The sequence below is a fragment of the Cynocephalus volans genome, chromosome 10 (assembly GCF_027409185.1).
Source record: "Cynocephalus volans isolate mCynVol1 chromosome 10, mCynVol1.pri, whole genome shotgun sequence".
NCBI classification, from domain to species: domain Eukaryota; kingdom Metazoa; phylum Chordata; class Mammalia; order Dermoptera; family Cynocephalidae; genus Cynocephalus; species Cynocephalus volans.
The window spans coordinates 102,894,532-102,921,008 of NC_084469.1; the positions used below are offsets into that span (position 1 = coordinate 102,894,532).

Genomic DNA, 26,477 nt, shown 5'->3' on the forward strand with positions numbered 1-26,477 from the left:
AAAGGAGAGTGACTGAGGACGTTAGTCACTCTCTGCTCTGCCATTTTCTGCCATATGAGACCCTGGGTCACTGCCACCATCACCAAGACCCTCACCAGATGTGTCCCCTGGACTTTGGATTTGCCAGCCTCTGAAACTGTAAGCAACAAATATCACTTTCTTATAAATCACCCAGTTCCAGGTATTTTATTATAAGCAACAGAAACAGACTCACACATTGGGTAAAATACCTCTGAAGGCAAATACAGGAAGCATGATGACACTGGTTGCCTCCAGGGAGGAGAAATCGGTGGCAGAAAAGGAACAGAAAAAAGAGACATGTCATTGCCTACTCTTACATGTTTTTGAATTTTGAACCATGTCACTATTAACTATCCCCCCCAAAAGATTTTTAAATTATAAGGAACATTTAATTTTGAAAAATATTAAAAGCAATTGTCATTAGTATAGTGTGGAATTGATCAGGAGAGCTGCAACATGTAGTCTTTAGAAGCCTTTTATGGGGAAGGAAATTATTTAACTGACTTCCACAAATGTGTCTGACTCGATAATCTACCTCAAGTCACATCTGTGAAGTAGAAACACTTTGGCAAACATCAGGAAAACAAAAAGATTGCAGGTTTATTAAGCACTTGCTTGCATGTCTCGCTGCTAAGAATGTTACATACACCACCTCGTTAGCTCTTTACATTTGTCCTATGAGGTAGCAAGCAAGACCCTCTCCATGGTTGAGAACTAAAGCCCAGAGAGGTGAAGCTATTTGCCTGAGGTCACACAGGAAGGAAAGGGTAAGGGCTGGCTGGTTAGCTCAGTTGGTTAGAATGTGGTGTTATAACACCAAGGTCCAGGGTTTGGATCCCTGTACAAACCAGCTACCAAAAATTTTTTTTAAAAAAGGAAGGAAAGGGTGAAACTGGCTAAGTTTTATCTATGTGTTGCATGCCCCCCAGCCCTAGATACTCTGTACATTTAATAAGTAGCCATTAAGAGCCAGTTCTGTGTGCCAGGCAGTGGTCTAGATGGTGGTTTAGAGGTGAGGACAGTTTAGTAGGTGAATCCAGCTACTTCTGCAGTGTCTCGCTCTAGCTGCAGTCCCCAGGAGAGCAGACCCCAGCTGACCCACCTTGCTGAAGATGGGTTCCAAGGACCACAGCCTCCAGGAGAAGAAAGATGAATTTATTACCAGCTAGTGGGAATGGTGGGTTTCAAGTTTGGGAGCTGGGGGAAGACAAAAGGATGGGATTCAAGGGTCTGATTAGCCCCGTGCCCATATTGACTCCTTCAGGGTCATGGTCAGGCTCATGGCCATGGAAGGAAAGTCAGTTCACAGAGGTGGGGTCTCCACACAGGAGTAAGGCACAGGGGGGAGGGGAAGAGGAGGCTCTCTCTGTAGGTGCTGCCTGATCCAATCCCCCTAAGCAGAACTGCTATTGTGCTTCAGCACACACTAAACACCGAAGGAGGCTGGCCTTGGTATTTCTCGTGGACTGTCTTGAAGATGGGTATGAGGTTCTGGAAGGTCGGGCGGAACGAGGCCTCTGTTTCCCAGCAGTTCTTCATGAGAAGATAGACCTAAGAAGGAAAAACCCAGGCTGTAGTTGCTGCTCTCTCCATGGCTTGATGGTGGGGGCAGGAAACTCACCTCATAGGGACATTTGTCAGGCTGTGGCAGCCTCTCCCCTCGATCCAGCAGCTCAATGAGTCTCGGTATGGTCATCTGCCCCTGGGTGGGGCCTATGAGCTCGATGAATTTCTACAGTAGAAACAAGAAAAGCTCTTTTCAAGAGGCAGTGAAGACTGGGTGGAGGTAGACCCCATCAGCAGGTTTTTTGTTGTTGTTGTTTTTTTTAAAAGATGACCGGTAAGGGGATCTTTTTTTTTTTTTTTTTTTTTTTTTTAAAAGATGACCGGTAAGGGGATCTTAACCCTTGACTTGGTGTTGTCAGCACCACGCTCAGCCAGTGAGCGAACCGGCCATCCGTATATGGGATCCGAACCCGGGGCCTTGGTGTTATCAGCACCGCACTCTCCCGAGTGAGCCACGGGCCGGCCCAGGTAAGGGGATCTTAATCCTTGACCTGGTGTTGTCAGCACCATGCTCTCCCAAGTGAGCTACGGGCTGGCCCTTATTTGTTGTTTTTTTTTTAAGCTGGCCAGTAAGGGGCTTTAAACCCCCAACCTTGGTGTTATCAGCACCATGCTCTAACCAAGTGAGCTAACTAGCCAGTCCTTGATTGCATGGATTCTAATCCCACCTCTACACTTCTCAGCTGTATCACTTTGGACTTATGACTTCACCTCTTTAGGCCTCAGTTTTCTCATCAGTAAAATGGGGTGATAACATTTACCACCTGACGTCACTGCAGAAGGTGGATAAACCAATATTCATAGAGTAAGTCTGAGTCGGGTGTTTGCTATTATTACTAATTCTTATTGCAATTTGTTTTTACTTTTCCAGAATTGTTTTTTTCTTCCTAGAAAGGCACCCTGATGGCCCTTGGACATAATCTCCCAACACACTCTTGGCTCCTCCCCCAGACTACACCTGGCCAATCCCTGTGGCTCCTGACTACTACACAGTCATTGGCCACCAGGCAGATATACATGAGCTTAGCTGGGCTAATGAGAGAAAGTCTCCACAAAATATGCTAGAAAGAGAAGGACCCGTGGTCCCCTCAGCCTGGGGGATGGGTGCCTGGAGGGCTGGGGGACACTGTTGTCACAACAGAGAGAGATCTGCTTGAAAGAGACTACCACAGAGAACAGTAGAACTTAGAGATGGAGAAAATGGATTCCTGATGACATTTGAGAGCCCATCAAGCTGTGCCCCTGTCCCACCCCCGTGGAGTTTGCAAATAATGGAATAAACAGTTCCTATTTTATTGCATCTATTTGAGTGGGGTTTCTGTCACAATCAAAGCCCCTGCCACTGTACGTGGCCCATTTTACAGATCAGGACTGTGAGGCTCAGGGAGGTTAAGTGCTTTGCTAGCCTGGGGAGCTGAAATCTGAATGCATGCCTTTCTAACTCCTCTGGTAAACTCTGGCTTGGGGTGCGGGCCTGGCTCTTACCGATGGGGGGCTCTGGCTGGAGTCGCAGTGCGTCAGCAATTCATACAGGGTGACCCCGAAGGACCAGACGTCAGATGCATAGTAGAACTTACATTCCTTCAGGCATTCTGGGGCATACCTGGGGGGAGGCGACACTCAGGCCTGGGGACTGGACTCAGGGTTTGGGGGGCTGTCAGACCAGGCTGCATCCTTCACCTGGGACTGAAGGACATCTCTGGGCCCAGTTGGACCCCTTCCTTAAAGAAGGGTGAGGTTCTAATTGGCCAGGCTGGCCCTGCCCTTTGCACCTCTAGGACCTGCCTAGTTTCACTGGGACCAGGCCCTGTCAACTGAGACCCAGTATCTGTCTCCACCCAGCCTGCCCCAAGTGACCCTGGCACCCCCCTCAGACTGCACCACGCCTGGTCACCAGAATACAGGGCTGTCCCCATCCTCGCGCACGCAGTAGTACTCGTGGCCTTCGGGCACAGCCTTGGCTAGGCCAAAGTCCCCGATCTTGACCAGCCTGTCGTTGTCCAGCAGCACGTTGCGCGCAGCTAGGTCTCGGTGGATGTAGTGCTGAGCGTGTAGATAGGCCATGCCCTGGGGGTGGGGCAGGGCAAGTCAAGATCAGGGGCAGAGGTCTTGGCAGGGCCTGAGGAGCGGTGTCTAGACAGGCAGGTCAGGCCTGTGGGGACCCAGCCACAATAGCAGGCAGGATGGCAGGTGGGGTCAAGCAAAAGGAGCAGAGCCTGTTGCCAAATGGGTAAGAGCGGGGCGGGTAAGCAGCTGGGATGGGATCGCTCAGGGCAGGCCAGAGAGAGCAGGTTCTGGAAGCAGGGGCGAGCCTAGCCCACCTCGCAGATCTGCTGGGCGAAAAGTAGCAGCTGGGCCAGCCCGACGTTGTGCCGGGGCAGGTAGTCTCGGAGGCTGCCCAGGGGCACGTACTCCATGACCAGCTGCACCGATTTCTCACCTGCGGAGGAGAGGGGTGGCCCGGGGGGCGGTAGAGGGAGGGGCCGGGGGCCACCCACCCGGAGCTCTGCAGAGACTCCTCCAAGGTGGGGAGGGAAGGCCAAGACCCCGCGCACCCTATCCTGAACCCCTTCCCCGGGCGAGGGAGCTGTCGGTGGCTCCTGTCCAGCCTGGCCCCAGCAGACAGCGCCTCCAGGTGGGGAGGAGGCAGCTGGGCCCCGCCAGCCCTGGGGTTTACCAACCGCGTCCTCCAGTCTGGGGTTGAGAGGCTCTGATTGGCCAGGCAGACTGGCCCCGCCCCCGAGCCCCCCCGCCCATGCTCTAACCCCGCCCCCGCGCCTCTAGGCCCCGCCCACCTTGGTCCTCGCAGCAGCCCTTGTACTTGACGATGTGCTCGTGGTCGAGCGTGCGCAGGATGTCGATCTCCCGCCTCCAACCGTAGCAGAGCTGGGGGCTGCTGCCCGCCTTGAGGGCTTTCACGGCCACCATCTCGCCAGTGCCGTCATTGGTCGGGTCGTAGCAGTACAAACTGACTTTGCCGAAGTGACCCTGGCCGGAGCGGGCGGATGGTCAGCCCCACCCTCGAGGTGTCAGACGCACCTCCGGGCAGATCCGTCTGAAAAGCCCTAGGCAACACCTATGCAGTGTTGATGGGTCTTCTTGGGGCCTAGGCCCCCTTCTAATTCCCCAGGGCCTCTCTCAAAGCAGAGGGTCTTCTAGGCCAAACCACACTTTTCCTTAATCCCCAAACTCATCCCCCACCAGGTGGGCCATTCTGGCAGCCCAGGCCCCGCCCTCACCTCGCCCAGATCCCGGATCTTTTTCAAATAGCGCTTGTGGAAAACCTTGGAGTCTGACACCAGCAAGTTCGGGTTCACGGCCAAGACATCAACGAGTTCTGGAAGAATCGCAGTGGGTGAGGTCTGACCCCAGTCCCCTCCCGAGCAGGTTCACACTTGGGGGTCACAAAGCGGGCCCCTGCTTCCCCTGCATCCTATCCCAGAGGTAAGGGGACTTTTTTTTTTTTTTTTTTTTTGCAACAGCTGGAAAATTCCACTTCCTATCCAAAATGCAGAGTCTGCTGCATCAAAACTAACACCTAGCATGTTCTGAGATGGAGTGGAGGACACAAACATTTTAAGAAAGAAAAGAAAAAAACTGCGAGGGTCTAATTCGTTCAAAGAAGTTGTGCCTGTCCCCAAGCAAAATGTTAAGGAGAGCTCGGTGCAGCCAGGCGCCCTTAAGTGAATTAGAACCTGCACACACCCTGAGCCACCACACAGAGACCTTGGGTGCACCGTGCCGCATCAGCAGGGATCCCAGCCCCGGACCCCTTCCCCAGGGTCCCAGCACTGGGATGGGGCTCACTGTGGGGCTGCAGCTGAGTGAGGTCGCGAAGAATAGTGCGGAATGATGGCCGCTGGGTGGGGTCATAGGTCAAGCACTGGCTGGTGAGCATGGCCAGCTCTGGACACGAGGGCTCGGGCAGCTGGTGCTGCTTCTGGTAGAAACGCTCTTTCTGTGGAGGAGGGGACCCATAGGAGTCAGCACACCCTAACCCCTACCCTGTTAGGCAGAGTCAAGCTCCCTGAGCAAGAGGGCTAGACCAGCCAAATGCCTGCTCTTGTCATACCCATTTCACAGATGAGACAACAGAGATTGGGCAAAGCATAAAGGACCTGCACGTGGCCACAGAGCCAGGGCTGGGCCCAGGTCCAGCTGACTCTGCCGAGCTGCAGCATGTCATTCAGCCCTTCCTGCCCTGGCTTCCACCACCTCTGCTCTATGCCCCTCATCTCTCCACCTCCAGGGAACTCCTGTAGACTGCAGCTCCAGAATGCACCAAAGCCTTTGGGCCTTTGCACAGGCTTTGCTCTCTGCCTAGGCTGCCCTTCCTAGCCTGGCTCACTGGCATAATCCTGCACTGAGATAAAACCTCCTCTGAGAAGCCTTGCCCAACCCCTCAGCTGGGTCAGGAGTGACCTCTGGACACCCCCTCCCATCACAGCCCTGGTCGCTCTGCCTAAAACTGAAGCATGTCCCTTACTTGCTTTCTGTGCAGCAGACACTACAGATTTCCACAAGGACCTTGGAAGGCTGGGACTACCATTAACCCCAAGTGACAGACAACGTGATGGAGGTCCAGAAAGATGAAGCAGTGGATGTGAGGCCACCCCGCAGAAGGAAGGAAACTTTGGACTATGAATCTGCCCCTAGGCTCCTCAGAGGTAGAGGCCCTTAGTGGGGAGGACTCAGGAGATCCCTGGACATACCTGGGAGAGGCCATGGCCCTGCAGGGGGACCTCCCCATTAAAGCAGATCTCCAGGAGGGTGGCACCAAAGCCCCACTTGTCAGCGGCCGTGCTCAGGCTGTTGGCCCCGCTGGGCAGGCACTCGGGGGCTATCCAGGGGATCCGCTCCACCCGCTCTGGGGGCCAAGATCAGAGGTCACCAAGGGTGGGAGGAGTACAGAAGGCCCCCTTGCCCCATGCCCAGCCCTGCTCAGGTACTCACCCTCCCTGGAGAGGGCACCCAGGCCCACGCCTGGGTCACTCAGCTTGATGAAGGGGCTTGTGCCCTCAGCCTGCCCCAGCCGCGCCAGCAGGATATTCCGGCCGCACACGTTACCATGAACCAAGTTCTTGTCCTCCTGGGGTGCAATGGGGTGGGGAAGAGAGAGGGAGTGGCCACTGGGGAGGGGCATAGACCCCATTCCCACACCCCCTTCCCATAGGGCCCTCAGAGGGACAGCCAATGTGAAGAAGACGATCATGGTCAATATTGGGATACTAAAATTCTGTTGGCATGACCAGGCAGCACTGGGAGCCGAGTGGGTCCTTCCTTTCTCCAAGAGCTGGTAGCCAAAGCTCTTGGCATTGGACAAAAGGCCAGAGGACCCCAATGCTGTCCTCAAATGCATGCCAGGCATGTTGCTTCCCCAAGGACTTTGCACAGGCTGTTCCCTCTGTCTGGAATGTTCTTCCCAGACGCCCTCATGCCTCCCTCCTTCCCTTACCTTCTTCAGTGAGGCTGTCCCCAGCCCCACCCGTTTAAAACTTCACCTCTTCCCCAAACTGTAGCAACCCCTTATCTCCACCCTGCTTTTTTCCCATAGTTCTTACTGCTTTAAAATATATTGTCTTGGGCCGACCCCGTGGCGCACTCGGGAGAGTGCGGAGCTGGGAGCACAGCAGTGCTCCCGCCACGGGTTTGGATCCTATATAAGGATGGCCGGTGTGCTCACTGGCTGAGTGCAGTGCGGCCGGTCACAAAAATGACCAAATAAATAAATAAATAAAATATATTGTCTCGTACTTAATTTTCGTTCCTTGTTTGTCCCTCACAACTAAAATGCCAGTTCCCTGAGGACATGCATTTGTCTGTTTTGTTCTCTGTTGAGTCTCCAGGGTCTAGGACAGGGCCTTGCACACAGAGGTGCTCAGTAAACATGGAATGGGTGGTAGCTCTGGAAGCTTCAGTGACTGGACCAGGAGGGGTTGGGGGATGAATGGCAAGAGAGTGTCAGAGGAGGCCAAGGGCAAGCACGAGGGCCTTGGACCCCAGGCGGAGCAGTCAGGGTGTAAGAGCAGAGGTTCACAGACCTCTGCGTGATGTGTCAAGGCCTCCCACCCCAAAGCTAAGGCCACTCTGGCCCTCCCTCATTGAATCCAGCCCCACCTACAGGCCACGTACCAGGTAGCTGAGGGCACTGGCCAGCTGCTGGGCCACTGTCACCTTCCAGGCCATAGGCAAATGGCCCCGCTGTTGCCGCAGCCACACGTCCAGGGGCCCATGTTCCACGTACTCCGTCACCATGATGTCTGCAAAGACCCAGCCTCTCCAGGGACCGCCTGCCCACCTTCCACCCTCTAGGGGACCAGGGGGCTGGGGGGTTGGACCTGGGGAAGGTGTCGTAGGTGGGGTTTGGTCTGGTTTGGGAGTGAGTTTAGAGAGAGGAGAAATGTGGAACAGGGCACAGGGTAAGGGGGGTGCGGGGTGAGGTAGAAGCAGCTGGTGGCGCATGGACCCAGGCGGGACACAGATGAGGCTAAAGGTCAAGTGATAAAGGTGATCACAGAAAGTGGAGAACTGGGGATGGGTGTAGACGAGCGGAGGTGTGGAGCTTGAGTTTGGGGTATGAGCGATGTTAGGATAAAAGAGTTGGGCTGGCCGGTTAGCACAGTTGGTGAGAGCACAAACCTAATAACACCAAGGTCAAGGGTTCGGATCCCCATACTGGCCAGAAGCCAAAAAAAGAAAAAAAAAAGGATGCCAGAATAGTTGGAGTTAGGGGGGCTGGGGGTTGCAGGGCTGGGGAGCAGACCAGCATTGCAGGACAGCAGGAGAGATGCATACACATACGGAATGGAGGTGCTGGTGGGTCCAGGATGTTCCTGTATGAGGAGTTTTGAGGTCGCCACAGAGTAGGGGTAGAGGTGGTGGAGGCTCAAACCAGGGTTGTATATGTAAGGGCTGAGGTTTGGGAGGATCAGGGTACAACAGGACCAGGGTCTGCCTGGGGCCATAGTGCCGATGGGGTCTGAGGGTGGATGGGGGCTGGGTTGTGGAAGATGTGTGTTGGTTGGTAAATGAAGATCGGGATGTAGTGGGAATCAGAGTGTAATTCAAGGGTCAGGGTGTAGGGGAAGGTCAAGGTATAGTCAGGGGCTGGGATGTAAGCTGAGGATTCGTTTATATTCAGGAATTGGGATATAGGTTGAAGGTCAAGGTATAGTTCAGGTCAGGGCACAGATGAGAGTCGAGTAGTCATGGGGGGGATAGTCAGGAGTCTGTAGGTCGAGGATCAGGGTACAGCCCAGGGAGTGGGTGTAAGTGGGGGTCAGCCTGCAAATGGGGGTGGGTGGGGTGGGGCCCACTCACTGTCAGAGCCGCGCACGCAGACGCCATGCACAAAGGCCAGGTGCACGTGGGAGACCTGGCTCATGAGGCTGGCTGTCTCATAGAAGGCCTGTGGGGACCAGGCAGGTCAGGGGGCTACAAACCCGACCCCTCAGACCCCACCCCTGCCCCCACCCCCGCAGCCATGCCTGGAAGTAGATGTGCTCACTCACCAGGGCAATGTTGTGGTGACCGGGGTCCAGCACTTTGAGCACCACTCTCAGGTCCTGGCCAAGGCTTCTGTCAGCTTCCTCACCATCCACTTTGCCTTCCTCGGGGCCTTCAACTCGCAGGAGGCCCTTGTACACATTGGTCCTCGTGCCTTGGCCCAGGTGGGACAGCTGCGGGGACATGGTACTGAACACCGCTGGCAGCTGACCTCCCTAGAGCCCCAGCCCCATGTCCCTAGTGGCCCTGCACCTGCCCCCCCACTCACCTGGGTGATCTCCTCCTGGCGGATGCGGTGGAAGCTGAGCTGGTTGAGGTTCAGTGGCCTGGTGCTGGTCCGAGGCCCCCGCATGACAATGAGGTTGGAGATCTCTGGGGGCAGGAGCCAAATCACTGAGAGCTAGCATGGGGGACAGATGCCACCCCCACCGTGTGGCCCCTGGCCTCATACCTCCTGGCCGTGGCAGGCAGCAGCGGCGCAGGGAGAAGCAGTCGTCCCCGGCCCGCAGGGAGCAGCCCTGCAAGGCGGCCCGCAGCTCGTGCATGCTGGCAAAGGCCCGGCCCCAGCCCTCCAGCATGAAGGTCCCCGCCTGCTGTGTGATGGGGAACTTGCGCAGGCGCCAGCTGCATGCGCTGGGGGCCTAGGGCGGGGGGCACGGGCGGGCGATGAGCAGGGGTCCAGAAGAAGCATGCCCAACCCCAGCCTGGGACCCCCACCCTGGGCCCACCTGATCACGCTGGGCCACCGTGAGGATGAGGCGGTAGAGGTGGCTGGTGCTCCAGTGGATAAGGAAGAGACCCTCCTCCAGCTGCAGCTTGGCCCGCACAAATGGCTCCCTGGGAGTGGAGGGGACAAGGAGCACTGTCAGGCCACCTAGGGCCACTGCTGGACCCAAGTCTGGCAACAATGACACACAAGACCTGCCCAGAGGGGCAGACATGCAGCTGTCAGACATGGCTGCTCACATGGTGACACTGACACACACACACACGGCCACTCACATGGAAACACAAGCACACACTTGTGTATAACAACATCAGACACAGCTGCTGACTAGCGGACACACACTGAGACATAAAATAGCCATCAAATGCTGGTACATACCCAGCCAATAGCCACTCACAGGGTGACACATGATAGACAGTCTGTCACACACCCAAAGGACAATGATCATAGGTATATTTAATTACCCAGTGTTGGGGCTGGCTGGTTCCTTGGTTGGTTACAGTGTGGTGCTGATAATTACCAGTGTAACATGGGGACACGGAGGCCCTGACGTCCCACACCCAGAGGTGAAAAACATCACAAGTGCAAACCAACACTATGAAGTGTCACAGTAGTACAGGCCCAGCAGCTGCACACGCAGTGGCTGCCACACAGACATGGCCTGCAGACACCTGTCCTGGTGGTGGCACACCTAGCCACATGGCAGCCACAAGCCTCATGACGACAGCCACTTCACCCTCCCCTGGTGTAGAGATGAGGCTATGAGAGGTCACACCTCTAGAGACACTCCCAGGTACAGATTCCCAGTGTCACAGGTAGGATAAGGGACAGCCAGATACAGGGCCAGTGACCAGAGAAGCAGTCACAAATCATGACCTGGCAGCATGCAGGACAGCCACACACACGACTGCACTTGGTGACCACAGAGGTACAAACACGTCACATTCTTAGCCCCAGAAGTTACAACCAGAATTGTTCAGATGGTGACCCACAAATCACCAGCACAGACACACACCTGAAGAGGTGGAAGGACCCAGTGTGCCCGAGTGGCCACTGCTGCTGCTGCAACACAGTCCCACAAAAATCACCCGTTCCGCACGAGGACAATCTCAAACAGTCACTAGAACAGTGACACAGCCTCATGACAAACGGGCAGTTATACATCCAGACATACATGATGACGGTCCAAACACAGCACTCTTATGATGGCATGGGCAGCCCTCAAATTACACCAATCTTCCCATGAACTTTTTGAAGTCTCCTGGTGTGTTTGCATGCTCCCATGCATACACACGGGCAAACGTGTATGCACACACTAACCTGAAGACGTGGGTGCACACGTTTGCACGCACTCACACACACACACACACACGTACGCGCACAGGCACTAACATAAGCACATACTGATGCAGATGCACGCACACGCTAAGACACGCACACACACACGCACGTACACACCCCCGGTCCCTGGAGCTCAGTCTCACTGGCAGCCACAGTGGTGGTCGTCCCTGTCCCCCGGCCCCCACTCACAGCAGGGGCCCGTGGATACCCTCCTGGATGCTCATCACCAGCCGTGGGGGGGCCACCTCGTGGCACAGGTAGTGGCTGGAGTCAGCCGTCAGACGGAAATAGCCATCCACCAGCGCCACGAAGGACAGGGCTGTGGCCCGGGAGGGCAGGCTCAGCTCCTGTGGGCCAGCAGGACATCTGTCAGACAGGCATCACAGGCCAGCACTGCCCGCCCAGCCCCCAGCCTCAGGCCCCACCAGGCACTTGTTGTCCTGCCGGTGGATGCTGACGTGGCACTCTTTCAGCACCATGTGGGTGATGTCCTGGAAGTCGCAGAAGTAGGCCCATGGCGGCTCCTGTGGCCTGTCCACTGGCTGGTCACTTGCTTCGTGTGCCTTGGCTTTCTTCCCAGACAGGGTGGCTTGAGGACTCCTGCTGCTGCCACTGCAAGCACTGGAACCCTGGAAACCCCAGCAAGCGTGGCAGGGGATGGAGCAGGACAACATGTGTTTATCCCTGTTGCGCATTCTCCCAGGGCAGAGATGGGGGCCAGAGGGGCCAGGCACCTCCTCAGGTAGCCCCCCCAGAAGTCCCAGTGTCACAGGTGGAATGGGACCCCCACCCGCGAGATACACATGCCAGAACCAGAACCTCAGGGAGGGCAGAGAGAATTCTGGCTCACTCAACCCCTGATGCCAAGTCCCCCAGTGACAGACAAAAGGATTCCCCAAAGGGGCAGACCCCAGAAATCAGGTCCCCAAGGGGTAGACAGAGAAAATTCTCCAAGAAACAGACCCCAGGGGACAGACACCCCCGGAGCCATGTGGGGAAACCACAGCCACCATCAGGAGCCCAAGGCCAAGGATAAGAAGAGACCCCCGCCCCAGTGCTACCTGGACCCCCACAGTGGCAGATGCACCCTTCTCACCTCTGCCTTCACTGCCCGCCACTGAATGCCACCAGTGCCTGTCACTAGCACCTCGTGGGTGGAGGGGCCCACAGCAGCCTCAGGGCTGGGGGCTGGAGGGGCCTGCCCACTGTCCCGGATGTAGCAGGGCTCCCCCTCAGCCTGGGCCCGCAGCTCCAGGTGGCACACAGGCACACGCTCCGTGCAGAAGCGGGGTGCCAGCCGTTCCAGTGTGGCCAGGTACTTGACCATGACGACCTGCTGGGAGAGGCAGCCCGGCTGGAAGGCCCGCAGGAACCTGCGGAAGACATTCCGCAGGCGTAGCCGCGTCAGCGCGTTATGCTGCTGGATCTGCTGTCGGAAGGAGCGCGGGATGCAGTCCTTGAAGCTGTGGGAACCATGTGGAGAGGCCGGTCAGGAGCCTGGGGGGCACCCACCACCTGGCTGGGTGACATGGGCCAAGTGGCTTAACCTCTCTGAGCCTCAGTGGCTTCATCTAGAAAATAGGCACCCTGGGCTGGCCGGTTAGCTTAGTTGGTTAGAGCATGGTACGTGACACCGAGGTCAAGGGTTCAGATCCCCACACTGGCCAGGCGCCAAAAGAAAAGAAAAAGGCACCCTGTTGTGAAGGTAGAAATTAAGATATGATAAAGGGCCATCCCAGGGAAGCAAGTGGTATGGGGATCTGGGACCTCTGGAGGAGACTATGGGCTGAAATCCTCTCAGGCAACTTCCTTAAGCTCTAAAGGGCTGTTTCCTTAAAGCTTCATCTGTGAAATGGGGACAAATAGCAGCCACCTGTAAGGCTGACCAAAGAGAGAGTTAAGTGAATTCTTACTTGCAATGTGCTTGGACTACTCATGAGCCCTCAATACGGACCTTGTGAGTGTCAGGTGTTATGATCATGGGAGAAGTCACTGTTGTTTGTATCATGAATTTTATTTTTTTTTATTTTTTATTTTTTATTTTTTATTTTTTTTAAAAAGATGACCGGTAAGGGGATCTTAACCCTTGACTGGATGTTGTCAGCACCACGCTCAGCCAGTGAGCGAACCGTCCATCCCTATATAGGATCTGAACCCGTGGCCTTGGTGTTATCAGCACCACACTCTCCCGAGTGAGCCACGGGCCGGCCCTGTATCATGAATTTTATAATGACCACTAAAGAGCCCAGCTCTGGAAAGCCCCTCTGCTCCTCCCCAAGTCCCACCCCCTCATCCTTCCAAATCTGTCCCCTTCTTTCCATCGCCAGCCTGCACCTGACCACCAGTATGGCGGACCTAGACTGCAGGTTTCTGCACTTTGGTCTCTACTTCCCAAGCCTCTCTCCCCTATCCCTTGACCAGAGGGATCCTAAAGCTCAAAGTTCTAGCTACCTCCTGCCCCCTCTTCCAAGCTTTCCAGGTCTCCCCAGTGCCCTCAGGAAAAAGGCCCCCTGACAAGTGGCTGACTGACTCCTGCACCTGTGACCACATTCTGCGTTAGGTGTCCCTGGAAACAGGCCTTTGCCACCTTCTGCCTCTGGGCCTTTGTATATGCTGTTCCCTCTGCCTAGAATGTGTTGCCAGTGTAGTCTGCAATTGGGTAAAGTCACCTCAATTTCAGGTGTCCTCAGAGCAGTCACCTCCCCTCAGAAGCACTCTCTGATCTCCAGTCTGGACAGAGTGCCTTCTCTAGGCTCCCCGGGGCCCTTGGCTTTGCTGTCACAGCTCCAGTCTTTCAGAGTGATAAAATGATAAGGATTGGCAGATATGTACTTTGAGAAGAATGGCCAGTCCTGAAAGACCCAACTCTTGTGCTGCCTCCCTCAAGCAGGGCGCTCTGATTGCCCCAGCCCTCACTGCAATGCATTGATCCACCACTGCTCTGGTGGTGGCGGTGAGCAGAGTTGGCTCCCCAGACTCCTGCCTCCTTCCTCTCCTTGAATTCTAATGAATTCTCAAGGTCAGTGGGCTCTGAGGATCTGCCAAGTCCCCACCTCCCTGCTCCAACCTCTTCTCACTCCCCCTGGCTCACCCTGCTCCAGCCATAGTTCTTCCAACTTCCTCAACAAACACAGGACACAGATCTCCTCTCCTGATCCTATGTCTGTGGCAGACATCACTAATCAATCACAGCATTATTTCCTATTTGATACAAGAGCCTTTGGTTCATGATCTGGCTTCAGGACCTTTGCACTGGCTGTTACCTCTGTATAGAATGGGTTCCCTCCTTCACCTCCTTGCTTGAATGTCACCTTCTTAGTGAGGAATTCCCTGACTATTTAAAATTGTAAACCCATCACCCCCTGATACTCCCTATCTCCCTTTTCTGCTTAATTTTTCCTCATTGTACTTAACACCATCTAAAATATTGTACATTTCCCTTTCATATTTGTTTACTGCCTGACTCCTTCAGGAGATGTGAGCTCCAAGAGGGCGGGGAGTTTTGTCTGCCTCATTCACTGTTGTGTTCTTGACACCTAGAACTGGTGCCAGCACGCAATAGATGCTCAATAAATGTGTTGAATGAATGAAAATATGGCAATATGCAAACTCTACCCCAGCCCCCAGATGCTTAGAGCATTTTCCTCCCACCTACACAGTGTCCTGACCCCATTCCCAGATACCTGGTCTCCTTGGCCACCTGCGCCAGGGGGACATTGTGGCGGAGAGCAAGGTGGCAGAGGTGCAGAAAGGCCATGCCCAGGCTCTCATTCTTAAAGTGGTGGATCTCCTCTTCACTCGATAGCTCCCACAATGATGCCACATCGTTCACAAACTCATGCTTGCCCTGGGGATGGGGAATCAGCAGAGAGGGAGGTGTGAAAATGTGTTTGCTCTCCAGCTAGAAAACACTAGTTCCTTGCTTCTAGCCACCCTGGGGAGGGGAGAGACCACAATTTTCTGAAAAGGCCAAATACACAACATACATGCCTCCTCTGCCCGATCCTATGTCTGTGCCAGACATCATTAATCAATCACAGCACTCTTTCCCATTCAACCCAAACTGTTTTGGTTCAGGCAGCCAAAAGATCCCAGAGGGCATAAGTTAAAACCTATTAGCTATATTGGACTGGGAGGGAAATGGGGGCTCCTGAACTGTCTCTAAGTCCCCCACAAAGTGGGGGCTCTTGTACTGCCTCTCCAGCCCTGCTCATACCTGCTCAAAGAGGTACTCAAAGGAAGCTGGGTCCAGGAGTTGCACCCCATGCTCTGCCTGTTCTGAGGAAGCCTCAGCCCCTGGGGGTCCACAGCGGTACACAGCCGGCTCCTGAGGATTCATGCCATGCCAGTTCCGGAAATAAAACCTTCAGGAAGAGAGGGGGAGCAGCTGGGGCTTAGCACAGACTCAGACCGGCTCCAGAACAAAAAGGGACAAGCCCTCCAGTGGACCTTCACCACCTTATGCGGAAATACAGCATCAGGCTTGGGTCTCCAGACACCTCTAAGATGTGGTTTGGGGGCAGCCACACTTGGGCCTGGGCATCAAAGAGGGCGAAGAGATTGACGCAGGGTGGAGTGATACCTGGACCAGGAAAGAAACAATGTCAGGAGTCCCATCATCTGCTGCCATCAGCCCTGAGGACCCCCAGACCCACTGTTGCCATTCACACATCCTCCCTGGGCCACCTCCCCTGCCTACAGCATCAGTCTCACATTGCTTGTGGGCAGAGGACAATGCAATGTGTTAACCATGCTGCAGCCTTAGCATGGTTAACATTTGGAGGACTACATTTCCCAGCATCCCTTGCAGCTAGGATGGAGGCCACTTTACTGGTTTCTGGCCAATGGGATGTGGGCAGAAGCAATGAGCACGTTTCTGAGCCTGGAGATAAAACTTCCTGCCATTTTCCCTGTCCCAGGGATGTCAGAGGCTCCTTGTGCAAAGTTGCAAAGCTATAAGATTAAGGTGAACCTTCCGACCTAAATTCGATTTTAGGTAAACCTCAATTGTCTTAAGTTAGTAAGATTTGGGGAATTGCTTGTTACTGCAGCAAAACCTACTCTAGACTGACTAATACAACTCCACAAACTGTTGGCTAAACTCCAGCAGTTATCTCCCTAAACTCCAGCCTCCCACACCCCCCAATATCCACCCACCTCCCATGGTCTCTCCATAGACATCACAGGCCCCTTTAGATGTGCCTTGCTCCAAAAATATCTCATCCATGGTCCCCAAACCTGTCCTTCTTCTGCCCAGTTCTTCCAGCTAGAAACTTGGTCCTTGTCCTCAATTTTTCCCACCCCCTCCACAGCACATCAGTCACCAAGTCCTGATCTTTGTGCATCTTCCATCTGGGATCCTTCCACTTCCTTTAAATTCAAAACCCAGCCCTAGTTCAGCCTCCAGACTTGCCACCATCCCCCACTCCAGCCACTGAAGGCATTTTTGTTTTAATATACATCATTTAAAAATTTTATCGAGGGCTGGCTGGTTAGCTCAGTTGGTTACAGAACAGCCTTGTAACACCGAGGTCAAGGGTTTGGATCCCCATACCGGCCAGCCACCAAAAAAATCTTTTTCCCAAAATAGTTCCTTCAAAATAACTTATGATCACCTACACACCAGCCACCAGATAAATAAAACTTGACAAGTGCAATTGAAGCCCTCGCCTACATCCTTTTTCTTTCTTCTGCAAAGAGGTAACCATACTCCTAAACTAGTGTTTCTCATTGAAAGATCCTCTATGATCTAGTCTTGAATGTTATCAACTGTAAATGTGTGTTATTATACTGTAGGTATCCATCTGCAATATGCTAATTTTCATGCTACAATAGGTTTTATAGCCAATTCTTTTTTTTTTTTTTTCGTCTTTTTCATGACCGGCACTCAGCCAGTGAGTGCACCGGCCATTCCTATATAGGATCCGAACCCGCAGCAGGAGCATCGCCACACTCCCAGCGCCGCACTCTCCCGAGTGCGCCACGGGCTCGGCCCCTACAATAGGTTTTAAAGTTTCATACAGGATGATATGTGTAACTTTGGTTAAATTCCTTTTTACTGGCTGCATAGAATTCCAGTGCTCAGTCATCCCACAGTTTACTTTTGCATTCTCTTGCTGAGGGACTTTGTGACAGTCTCCCATTTTTCACTACAATAAATGAGGCAGCTCTGAACATTCTCATGTGTGTCTCCTGGAACACATGAGCTAAGTTTTAGGTGGATATATAGGAGTGGAACTATATGGCCCCAGAGAATATACATTTTGACTATGTTAGGTGATGTCACATTGCTTTCCAAAGTCACCCCACAAAAGTAGGATACCTCCCTTGTGAGATGACTTTCTAAAGAACCAATCATATTTCACTCTCTGGCTTAAACCTTCCATGGCTCTCCCATTGCCCTCTGAGAAAGTCCAACCCCCTAAGCACTGAGTAACCACGACCCGGCTTCTGCCTGTTACACTCTGGTTTCAATTCTTACTTCCCCTTCCAAACTCTCAAAATTGATATCCCAGGCATCCTGAAGGTCTTTTGCTTCCTCAAACAGATCGAGCTCTCTGGGCCCTCTATTCATGCTGTTTCCTCGGCCAGGTGTGTTTCACATCACCCAGCAAATCCATCTGCGTCCTTTAAGAATCAGCCATTGGGCTGGTGGGTTAGTGAAGTTGGTTAGAAGGTGGTGTTATAACACCAAGGTAAAGGGTTCAGATCCCCATACTGGCCAACTGCCAGCCAAAGGAAAAAAAAAAAAATCAGGTATTGATGGGGAAGTACAAGGTATTGTAGAATCCACACTGGTCTCTTGGTTCCTGCCTTTGTCCCCACTGTCTATTCTCCCCACAGGAGTCAGAGATCACCTGTGAGTATACAAATTCTTCTCTGTTCGCAGTCCTTCATGGCTCCCACCTTGCTTGGAGTAAAATCCAAAGCCTCCCCACAGCCCACAAGGCCATGCACGATCTGCCTTGTCACCTCCCTGTCCTTGCCTCCTCTCATCTCTCCCTTGCTCACTCCACTCCAGCCACGTTGGCTTCCTGGCTGTTCCTGGCAAGTTCCCACCCCTGGGCCTCTGCGTGTGCTGCTCCCTGTACCTGGTACCATCTTCCCCCCGACATCAACATGGTTCCGTCCCTCACCTGCTTGTCTATGTTCAACCAGCACCTTCTCGGAGAAAGTTCCTCTCTCCACCCCCAGCACTCCACATCTCTCTTTGCTGCTTAATTTTTCTCCATCATTTCTGGCCTCCTACCAGTTGTTTATTTATTATGATTCTTGCTGTCTTCTCTACTAGAATATCTGCTCTATAAAGGCGACAATTTGGGGCTGGCACACAGTAGGTGCTTACTCAGTGCCTGCTGAGTAAATGGGCAGATGGATGGATGGTTGATGCCCAGCTGCTGCCTGCACCCCCAGCCCTGCCATGGGGCTGATGCCCCAGACTCACCAATTTTGTGTGCAATCTGTATGCAGACGTCTTCGGCCGTCAGCGAGGCCTCACTGAAGGTGACCCAGGGCTCTCCGCCATCAGGGCCAGCCCAGTGCAGAAGCACCTTCAGCCCTCCCAGGGCAGCCATGGGCTGAGCTCCATCCTCATCAGGCTTGCTGCCCCTGGTGGCCCGCCCCTGGCACAGAGGCATGCTTCTGACAGCTGGCTCAGCTGGCAAGGGACGACTCATCAGCTCCCAGGCCTCAGCCTGGAGGCCCCTTTAGCACCTCAACCTTCCACCCACCCAGGCTGAGACCCAAGGGAAAGATTCTTGGATCCCCCTGGCTACACATCCTCAGGCACCCCAACTCCCCTCCCTGAGCCTCAGTTTATGCATTTTTTTGCCAGGGTTGGGGTATGCGTCCCCACCTATTACATCAATGATCACAACAGGGAGCCTTCCTCTTTTTTGACAAACTTGTATCGATATAAAAATCTGCTCTGAACCCACCTCCCTCAGGCAGGTAGGTGTAGTCAGACAGACCTGGGGATGAGTCCAGGAGCTCCCTGTCAAGCAAGTCACTTAGCCACTCTGGGCCTCAGTTTCCCCATCTGGAAAATGGCGGTGCTGAGAGCAAGGCCATCAAAAGATGGTTGCGACGTTTCAACGCAGTCCTGCATGTTACACATTCAGCACAGACCTTGATACGGGCACAAAAAAAATAACAAACAGTATGACCAAAAAGAGAATAAAATCCTTATTATTGGTTTTATCTTGTGGTCATTTTTCTTGCTGACTCCCATGAGCCTAGGAGGGTGTGTCCATCTCTGTCCCTCCAGGGCTCCCGGATTGTCCTGGAGGTGTCAGCGATTCCACCCATGTTACTGATTTAAGACAAACAGCTATGGGAAAAGGAAAATATAGCGACACAATGTCAGATTACTCAGGACTGGGCTCCTCTCTGGCTCTGTTTCCTCATCTAGAAAACAGGCACGTAATAGTTTCTACTTCAAAGGGGTATTGGGAGGACTCAATGAGATGAGGCAGGGAAGGTGCTTGGCATAGGGCCTGGCACGCAATAAGCGCTTAATAAATGCTCGCTATTATTATCTACTAATGTTTGCGATGAGATTCTGGGGATTGGGCTTTTGGGGTGCCCACTTCCTCCTTCCTCGTCCCCATTGGGCCCAGACCCAGCTTTGAGGATAGGATAGAGGTGGGATCTGCACCTAGGAAGGCTGCACCCCCTCTACCCCCAAGACCCCCAAACCCGTCTGGCGGGGACACCCACCGGGCACCGGACCAGTCCCGAGGCGGCGGGTGCTCCAGTCCACCTCCTGCCAAGCGCCGCCAGTCCCCGCGCCTGCTCCTTGATGACCCGCCAGGCGCATCCTTTCTGATCACCTCCCGGGCGCGCCCCTTCCGCCCTGGCCTGGCTCACCCTTGCCCGGGACTCTGGCTCGAACCCGGGACCCTCCCCGCCGGCACGGGGAGCCGCTGCTCATTAGCCGCCGAGACACCGCCTCCCATTGGCCGCCCGAAACGAGCACGCCCATTGGCTTCCGTCCGTTCTCGTCACAGATAAGCGTTGGTCTTTCCGCCGCCGATTGGTCCTCGGTCTCACTCATCGCTCAGCTGCGATTGGTTGGGAGTGAGCCCGGATGCGCCACAACTCATGCGATTGGCTGCCGCGAGGTGACACACGGAGGCGGGCTGGAGAGTGTGGTGTGTGGGCTGTGCGGCCGGATCCTGCATTCACCAGACGGGCCGTGGGCTCAAGTCAGGTTGATACGGTCCTGACCTTGGGGCACAGGCACATGTCCTCACCTAGGCGTTCAAGGCTGCCGCCGGCCGCTATGCAACCCTCCTACCCCATGTCACGGGGCTCCGCATTCCATCCCGTCCCACCTCTTTCCCTGGCCTTTGCCTGGCCGACATCCTCGCTGGCTGGAGTTCCCCCCTTCTCTTCCGGGAGGGATATCTGGCCCAGCTACTCACATCCCCTTCCCGATCACCTGCAGCGCTGTCCTCTGAGGCCCCCTTGCTGTCAAGGTAGCAGCTTGGACATCCCACCAAATCTGAGGTTTTTTGGTTTTTTGTTTTTGTTTCTTTGCTGCTAGCCAGTATAGGGATCTGAACCCTTGACCTTGGTATTATCAACAGTATGCTCTAACCAACTGAGCTAACTCGCCAGCCCTCACCAGATCTGAGTTCTAAGCCCTGTTCAGAAAGTTGCTGAAATTTACAGGGAATGCTACTGCTGAGTCCTTTAATCTCATTCTTTTATTTGGTCCTGGCAGCAGCCCTCTGTGTGGCGGTTGTTAGCCCCATTTCACAGAGGAAAAAACAGACCTAGAGAGGTGACGAAGACTCTCTCCTTGACCTAACTTTAGTCACAGTTTCATCCTCTGAGCCCTCTTCTCCACTAGTCCTTGACCAGGCCTCGACTTTGGCCCTGGTCTTGTCTTTAGCCTGTCCAAGCCAATATTAGCAAAGAATCCTGTCATGCCCCCGCCCTTGGTATCTGATCAAGTTCCTCATGCCCCCACCTCTGATGTATAAATCCTTGGCCTGCCTTTAGCAAGAATCCCACTATCCTTGATGTCTCCTCTTCGTAATTTTCCCTCCATGGACCCCCTTACCCCACTCTTTGGCTAGCAATCTCTAAATATCTTAGCTGTATTTGGAGTTGAGCCTGATCTCTCCTATTGCAATATCCCTACTGTATAGTCCTAAATAAAGTCTTCCTTAAAGTTTTATTTATTTATTTATTTATTTATTGGAAGCCGGTCTGTACCTGGAACGTGGTGTTATCAAGCACCAGGTTCTAACCAACTGAGCTAATGGGCCAGTCGCTTATCATTTTCACAAGTGTCAGAATAATCTTAGGGGCTGGCTGGTTAGCTCAGTTAGTTAGAACACAGCATTGTAACACCGACGTCGGGGTTTGTATCCCTCACTGGCCAGCTGCCAAAAACAAAAACAAACAAAAAGAGTATAAAAGACAGAATAATCTTTTTCTTTTTTTTAAAAGATGACCGGTAAGAGGATCTTAACACTTGCCTTGGTGTTGTCAGCACCACGCTCACCCAGTGAACTAACCGGCCATCCCTATATGGGATCCGAACCCGGGGCCTTGGTGTTATCAGCACCGCACTCTCCCGAGTGAGCCACGGGCCGGCCCCATAATCTTTTTCTTTAACAGAGGTTGAGTAAATAATCTTCCTGGTTCACACTGCTCATAAGGTCAGAGCCAGGTTAGATCTGACTGTTTCTGAAGTGGAGCCTTAACTGCCATGGCCAAGGGCATGTGGCTGCTCCTCTCTGAGTCTGAGAAAATGTGTGGAAAAGATTTTCTCACAGGGAAGTTGTGGTGATTCAGTATGAAGATGGAGATAGAGACAGCCTAGCACTTGGCAGGTAGTGAGCCCTGGGGACCTGGGGGCTGGAGAATGAACAGGGATCCTTCCTGACAAGAGAGTAATACAATATGCAGCTAGGAGAAAGAATAAGTCTCTGTACTGACATGGGGAGATGTCCAGAGTGTCTGTATATTTCACAACAAAGGAGAGCAACGAAAAGAATGTATTGACTTGTATTTCATTGTATCCGCTCAGCCCACCTATGGAAGGACTCAAGAGAAAAATGGGAATATTGGTTAGCTCAGGGGGGAAAGTCTTAGGGTCCTCCTGGACTCCCCCGTTTTTCTCTCACACTGTGGTTCATCAGCAAAATCTGCCTGCTTCTTATCCCTCACTGCGTGCAGCATTACATGCCTGGACAAATGCCCTCACCTCTGCTCCTGTCCTTGCCTCTCAAAGTCTGTCCTCCCTGAATTGGCCAGAGGGCACCTGTGAACACCCGAGACAGGCCTCATCCTTCGGCTCAGAACCTTCCACGGCTCCCACTTCACTCAGAGGAAAAGCCTAACTCCTCACTGTGGCCCGCCAGCCCTGCATGATCTACTGCTGTCACCTCCCTGCCCTCGCCTCCTGCCTCTCTCTGCCTTTGCCACACAGTCTTCCTCAGTGTTCTCACAACACACCTGACCTCAGCGCCTTTGCACTGTTTCCTCTACCTGGAATACACTTCTCTACATATGCATTTTTTTTTTTTTTTTTTTGACAGCTGGCCAGTGCAGGAATCCGAACCCTTGACCTTGCTGTTATCAGCACCATGCTCTCCCAAGTGAGCTAACTGGCCAACCCTGTTTCTCTAGATTTTTGTGTGGTTCCTCCCCTCACTTTATTTAGATCTTCAAATACAAAATTGCTTCTTTGTGTACCTTTTGACTTATAAAAATATACTGTACACGTCCTTCTGTCACTCGATTCTATTTACTCAATGATATTTTCTTTGGAGATTCCATCCATGTTTACGTAAGTGGCTCTAGAACATTCCTTTTCTCTGTGGTATCATATTCCATTGTACAAATCAATAGATCAAAACTTAATTGTCCATTCTCCTATTGATGGCATTTTAGGTGGTTTCTGTGCTACATGAAACATTCTGGGGGGTGTAAATGCATATAGGCATGGTGTTTTGTTTTGTTGGACTTAAAGGAATTTCTTACCTTTTATAAATGCAGGTGATTAGGCCCAAGGCCTGATTGTGTGAGTTACAGAATTGTAAAGCCATTGATTTTATTTATTTATTTTTTTTAAAGGATGACCGGTAAGGGGATCTTAACCCCATGCTCAGCCAGTGAGCAAACCGGCCATCCCTATGTAGGATCTGAACCTGTGGCCTTGGTGTTATCAGCACTGCACTCTCCCGAGTGAGCCACGGGCCGGCCCTGTGTAAAGCCATTTAAATGCACAACTGGAATAGTCTCTAATGCAAGGTAAGGGTAGTGGTTTGGAAGGACTGGGCCCCTAAGACTTGGAATGGGATATTGGGCAGTGTCTTGCTACAGCTACTGTGATTAATGTCTTGAATTCTGCTCACAGTGCCAATTGTCTAGCTCTTTATCCCGTTCGTGACGCCAGTTGTAAAGCTAGGCGACCATGCTAGTTGTCGTGGCTCTTTTACCTGCCAGTAATCCTGCACTGACTGGGCCTTTGGTTGAGCTAGGGCTGGGTCTGGAGCTCCCAGACCCCTCAAGCCCATTCACAGACTGAGTCACAAACCCTTCTTATGACAGGCTGGGTCACCAGACCCCTTCACGCAGGTCTATGAGCTAGGCAACCGGCCACATGGTCCTTGGAAGCTGCAGGTCTGGAAAAACATGGCCATGCAGGGCAGGTGCCCAAGGCAGTAAACACCAGCCAAAGCAGCGCCACCATGTGGGCACACACACACAACGTTTACTGAATTGCCCTGAACTAGCTCCGAAGCGAGGGAAGCCTGACCAAATTGTTCCATTTACCCAACAGGCAGATACAGATGAGCCTGAGAACTTTGAACACACAAATACCCCTTATTCAAAGGAATTGTTGTAAGAACCCAAATGCCCCAAGGGATCACACCCTGATCACATAAGCCCTTCTCGGCCGCACCCCATCATGGCGCTGGTTGCCCTTCTCTTCCGTACTCTCCTTCCCGCCGGTGCGAATCGCAGGCCAATCAGCTCACCCCAAACCCCATGCAGTATGCTAAGTAGGGATTGTATTTTAAACCAATCAGCTTTCCCTTAAAGCCCTATATATATGTGTCCGTGCTGCCTAATAAACGAGCTCTCTCTGGTCAACTGGTGTTGACTCGTCCTTTTCATTGGTGCCGAAAGGCAACACTTTCCGGGTCGCCCCTCAGGGCTCCCTCGAGCGGCGACACTTTTCGGATCGCAGAGGCAACACTTTTTGAGTCGCCCCTCGGGAACTCCATCCTGCCAGGACCCGCCTCCCTTCCACCGCTCACCACTGACGGTCCACCCTTGTCCATTCTTTTCGGCACTGGCTCCTTCCGCTCACCACCGGCTCATCATTAGGTAAGTCCCCTTTCCTAAAGGGCACCAGCCCGTTTTTCAGACTACCGCAGGGAGTCTAGCCGTGATCGTCTGGTAGCCCCTAACGCCCATACCCCACCCCACCACGGTCTTCACGACCACCATAAATTCCCAAACTATAACAGGTTCCAAAGCCCCAGTAAACTTTTACTTTCATTTTTGGAGGTTAAAAGCCCCATTCTGTTCTCTCCTCTCTCTTTCACCCTCCTGTCCACCACTCTCTTCTCTCCACTTCCCAGGTCCGGGACCGACCAGAAATTCCTAGTGCTAGGTTCCTTCAGGCACCGGGCTTTTGCCCTAGAGAAGTGAAGGTCTGAGTGATGACCCACACCTCCCTTCTCTCCTCCTGGTTCGTACCTGAACCTGCCGGGACTGACGTGACCTACTGGGGATGCCCTCTAGGATCCCGCCTTTCCCAACCGGCCGAAGGATCTGTCTTATCACTAATCTCTGTCCGATTTCTGTCTAAATTCCCATTAAGAGACCAGAATGAGTGCTTCCTCCTCCTCCCTAGGGGACTCTCCACTTCAATGCCTTCTGTAAAACCTCACCAACCTTTCCCTCAGGCCGGATATTAAGCCCAAACTCCTCACCAAACTCTGCACACAAGATTGGACTTATTATCCTTTAGATAATCAAAACACATGGCCCCCTGAGGGCACACTAGATCCTAACATTCTAGGAGACCTCTTTAACTACTGCCAGCGCCTAAAAAAATGGAAGGAGATCCCCTACATCGAGGCTTTTCGCCTCTTGGCTCAGAACCCCACCCTCTGCTCCTCCTGTGCTCCCTCTCAAGTCCTTTTAGCCTGTAAACCATCTTCACAGTCACCCCTCGATTCTTCCACCTTCGACCCTGCTGATGAACCCCCACCCTACCGACCTCCTCCTCCCCTGTCATCCACGTCACCTTCTGCACCTCCTGTGCCATCCACTCCTGTCTTTACCCTCCCCTACTCCTGACCCACTAAGCCCCCCTTTCACCCGTTCCCGAGGACCTCCCCCCGCCCCTTTAACAATTGCCCCACTACGTGAGGTAGCTGGGGCTGAAGGAGTAGTTAGGGTCCATGTTCCCTTTTCCCTAGCTGACCTAAAAAGACTAGGCTCTTTCTCTACCGACCCTACCACCTACCTTAAAGAATTCCAGTGGATCCTGCAGGCCTACAGCCTCACACATCATGACATCTTCATGCTCCTAGCCAATATCCTCCTCCCTGAGGAACGCCGCAGGGTCTGGGATACAGCCCAAACTCATGCCACTGACACCCATCGTACCAATCCGGATCACCTGCCAGGCTCCCAAGCAGTCCCAGAACAGGAACCTAATTGGGATTATAACACAGCCCAGGGAATCCAGGCTCGAGACCATTTTGCCTCTTGCTTAATAATTGGCCTCAAAAAATCGGCTTGCAAGGTCGTCAATTTCCAAAAAATTCAAGAAATTGTCCAAAAAAAGTAGGAAACTCCCTCTGAGTTCCTCAATAGATTAACTCAGGCCTTTCAACAATACACTAACTTAGACCCCAACTCAGAAGATGGAATAGTCCGGGTAGGAGGTAAACAAATCTTTCCCCAAAAAACCCCTCTTTTAACCTGCTGCCTTCAAGGCACTCAATCCGTTTTCTCCCATTCCTTTCTAGTCATGCCACAATGCCCCATCCCCTTGTTGGGTCAGGACATTCTATCACGGCTTCAAGTCTCTATAATATGAGTAAGGGTCCTCCTGAAGAACCTTTGCTCTCCTCACCTCAGCGCCCTTTTCTCAAGCTTCGATAGGCCCTTCTAACAGCCCCTGCACTTCATCTCCCTGATCTAACTAAACCCTTTTTCCTCTATGTTCATGAAAATACGGGACAAGCTCTAGGCGTCCGAGGACAGAATTACGGCCCCTCCTTTGCCACCGTAGCATGCCTATCAAAACAGTTGGACCCCACTGTACGAGGCT

The 26,477-nt window shown here is 53.0% G+C and overlaps 1 protein-coding gene across 4 annotated transcripts; it reads right to left on the reverse strand.

The window, feature by feature from the left end:
* Window positions 1-205: 205 nt before the first annotated feature.
* TYK2 (tyrosine kinase 2) lies at window positions 206-20,066 on the reverse strand. 4 transcript variants are annotated; one of them, XM_063109287.1, is made up of 25 exons: window positions 19,880-20,066; window positions 19,132-19,288; window positions 18,606-18,818; window positions 15,620-15,743; window positions 15,378-15,525; window positions 14,845-15,008; window positions 12,258-12,624; window positions 11,587-11,790; window positions 11,351-11,508; window positions 9,822-9,930; window positions 9,545-9,734; window positions 9,362-9,465; window positions 9,099-9,266; window positions 8,908-8,995; window positions 7,720-7,847; window positions 6,541-6,676; window positions 6,300-6,454; window positions 5,395-5,545; window positions 4,827-4,924; window positions 4,383-4,575; window positions 3,909-4,027; window positions 3,524-3,654; window positions 3,073-3,190; window positions 1,643-1,753; window positions 206-1,572 (listed from the first exon to the last, which is right to left on the reverse strand). In XM_063109287.1, exons 3-25 carry the CDS (start codon window positions 18,796-18,798, stop codon window positions 1,438-1,440), a joined length of 3,492 nt encoding a protein of 1,163 aa, XP_062965357.1. In that variant the 5' UTR covers window positions 18,799-18,818; window positions 19,132-19,288; window positions 19,880-20,066; the 3' UTR covers window positions 206-1,437. The 4 variants fall into 4 exon arrangements, with proteins under 4 accessions (XP_062965357.1, XP_062965354.1, XP_062965356.1 ...); XM_063109284.1 differs by having other exon boundaries at window positions 3,482-3,654; XM_063109286.1 differs by having other exon boundaries at window positions 3,482-3,654; window positions 19,099-19,288.
* Window positions 20,067-26,477: the final 6,411 nt, after the last annotated feature.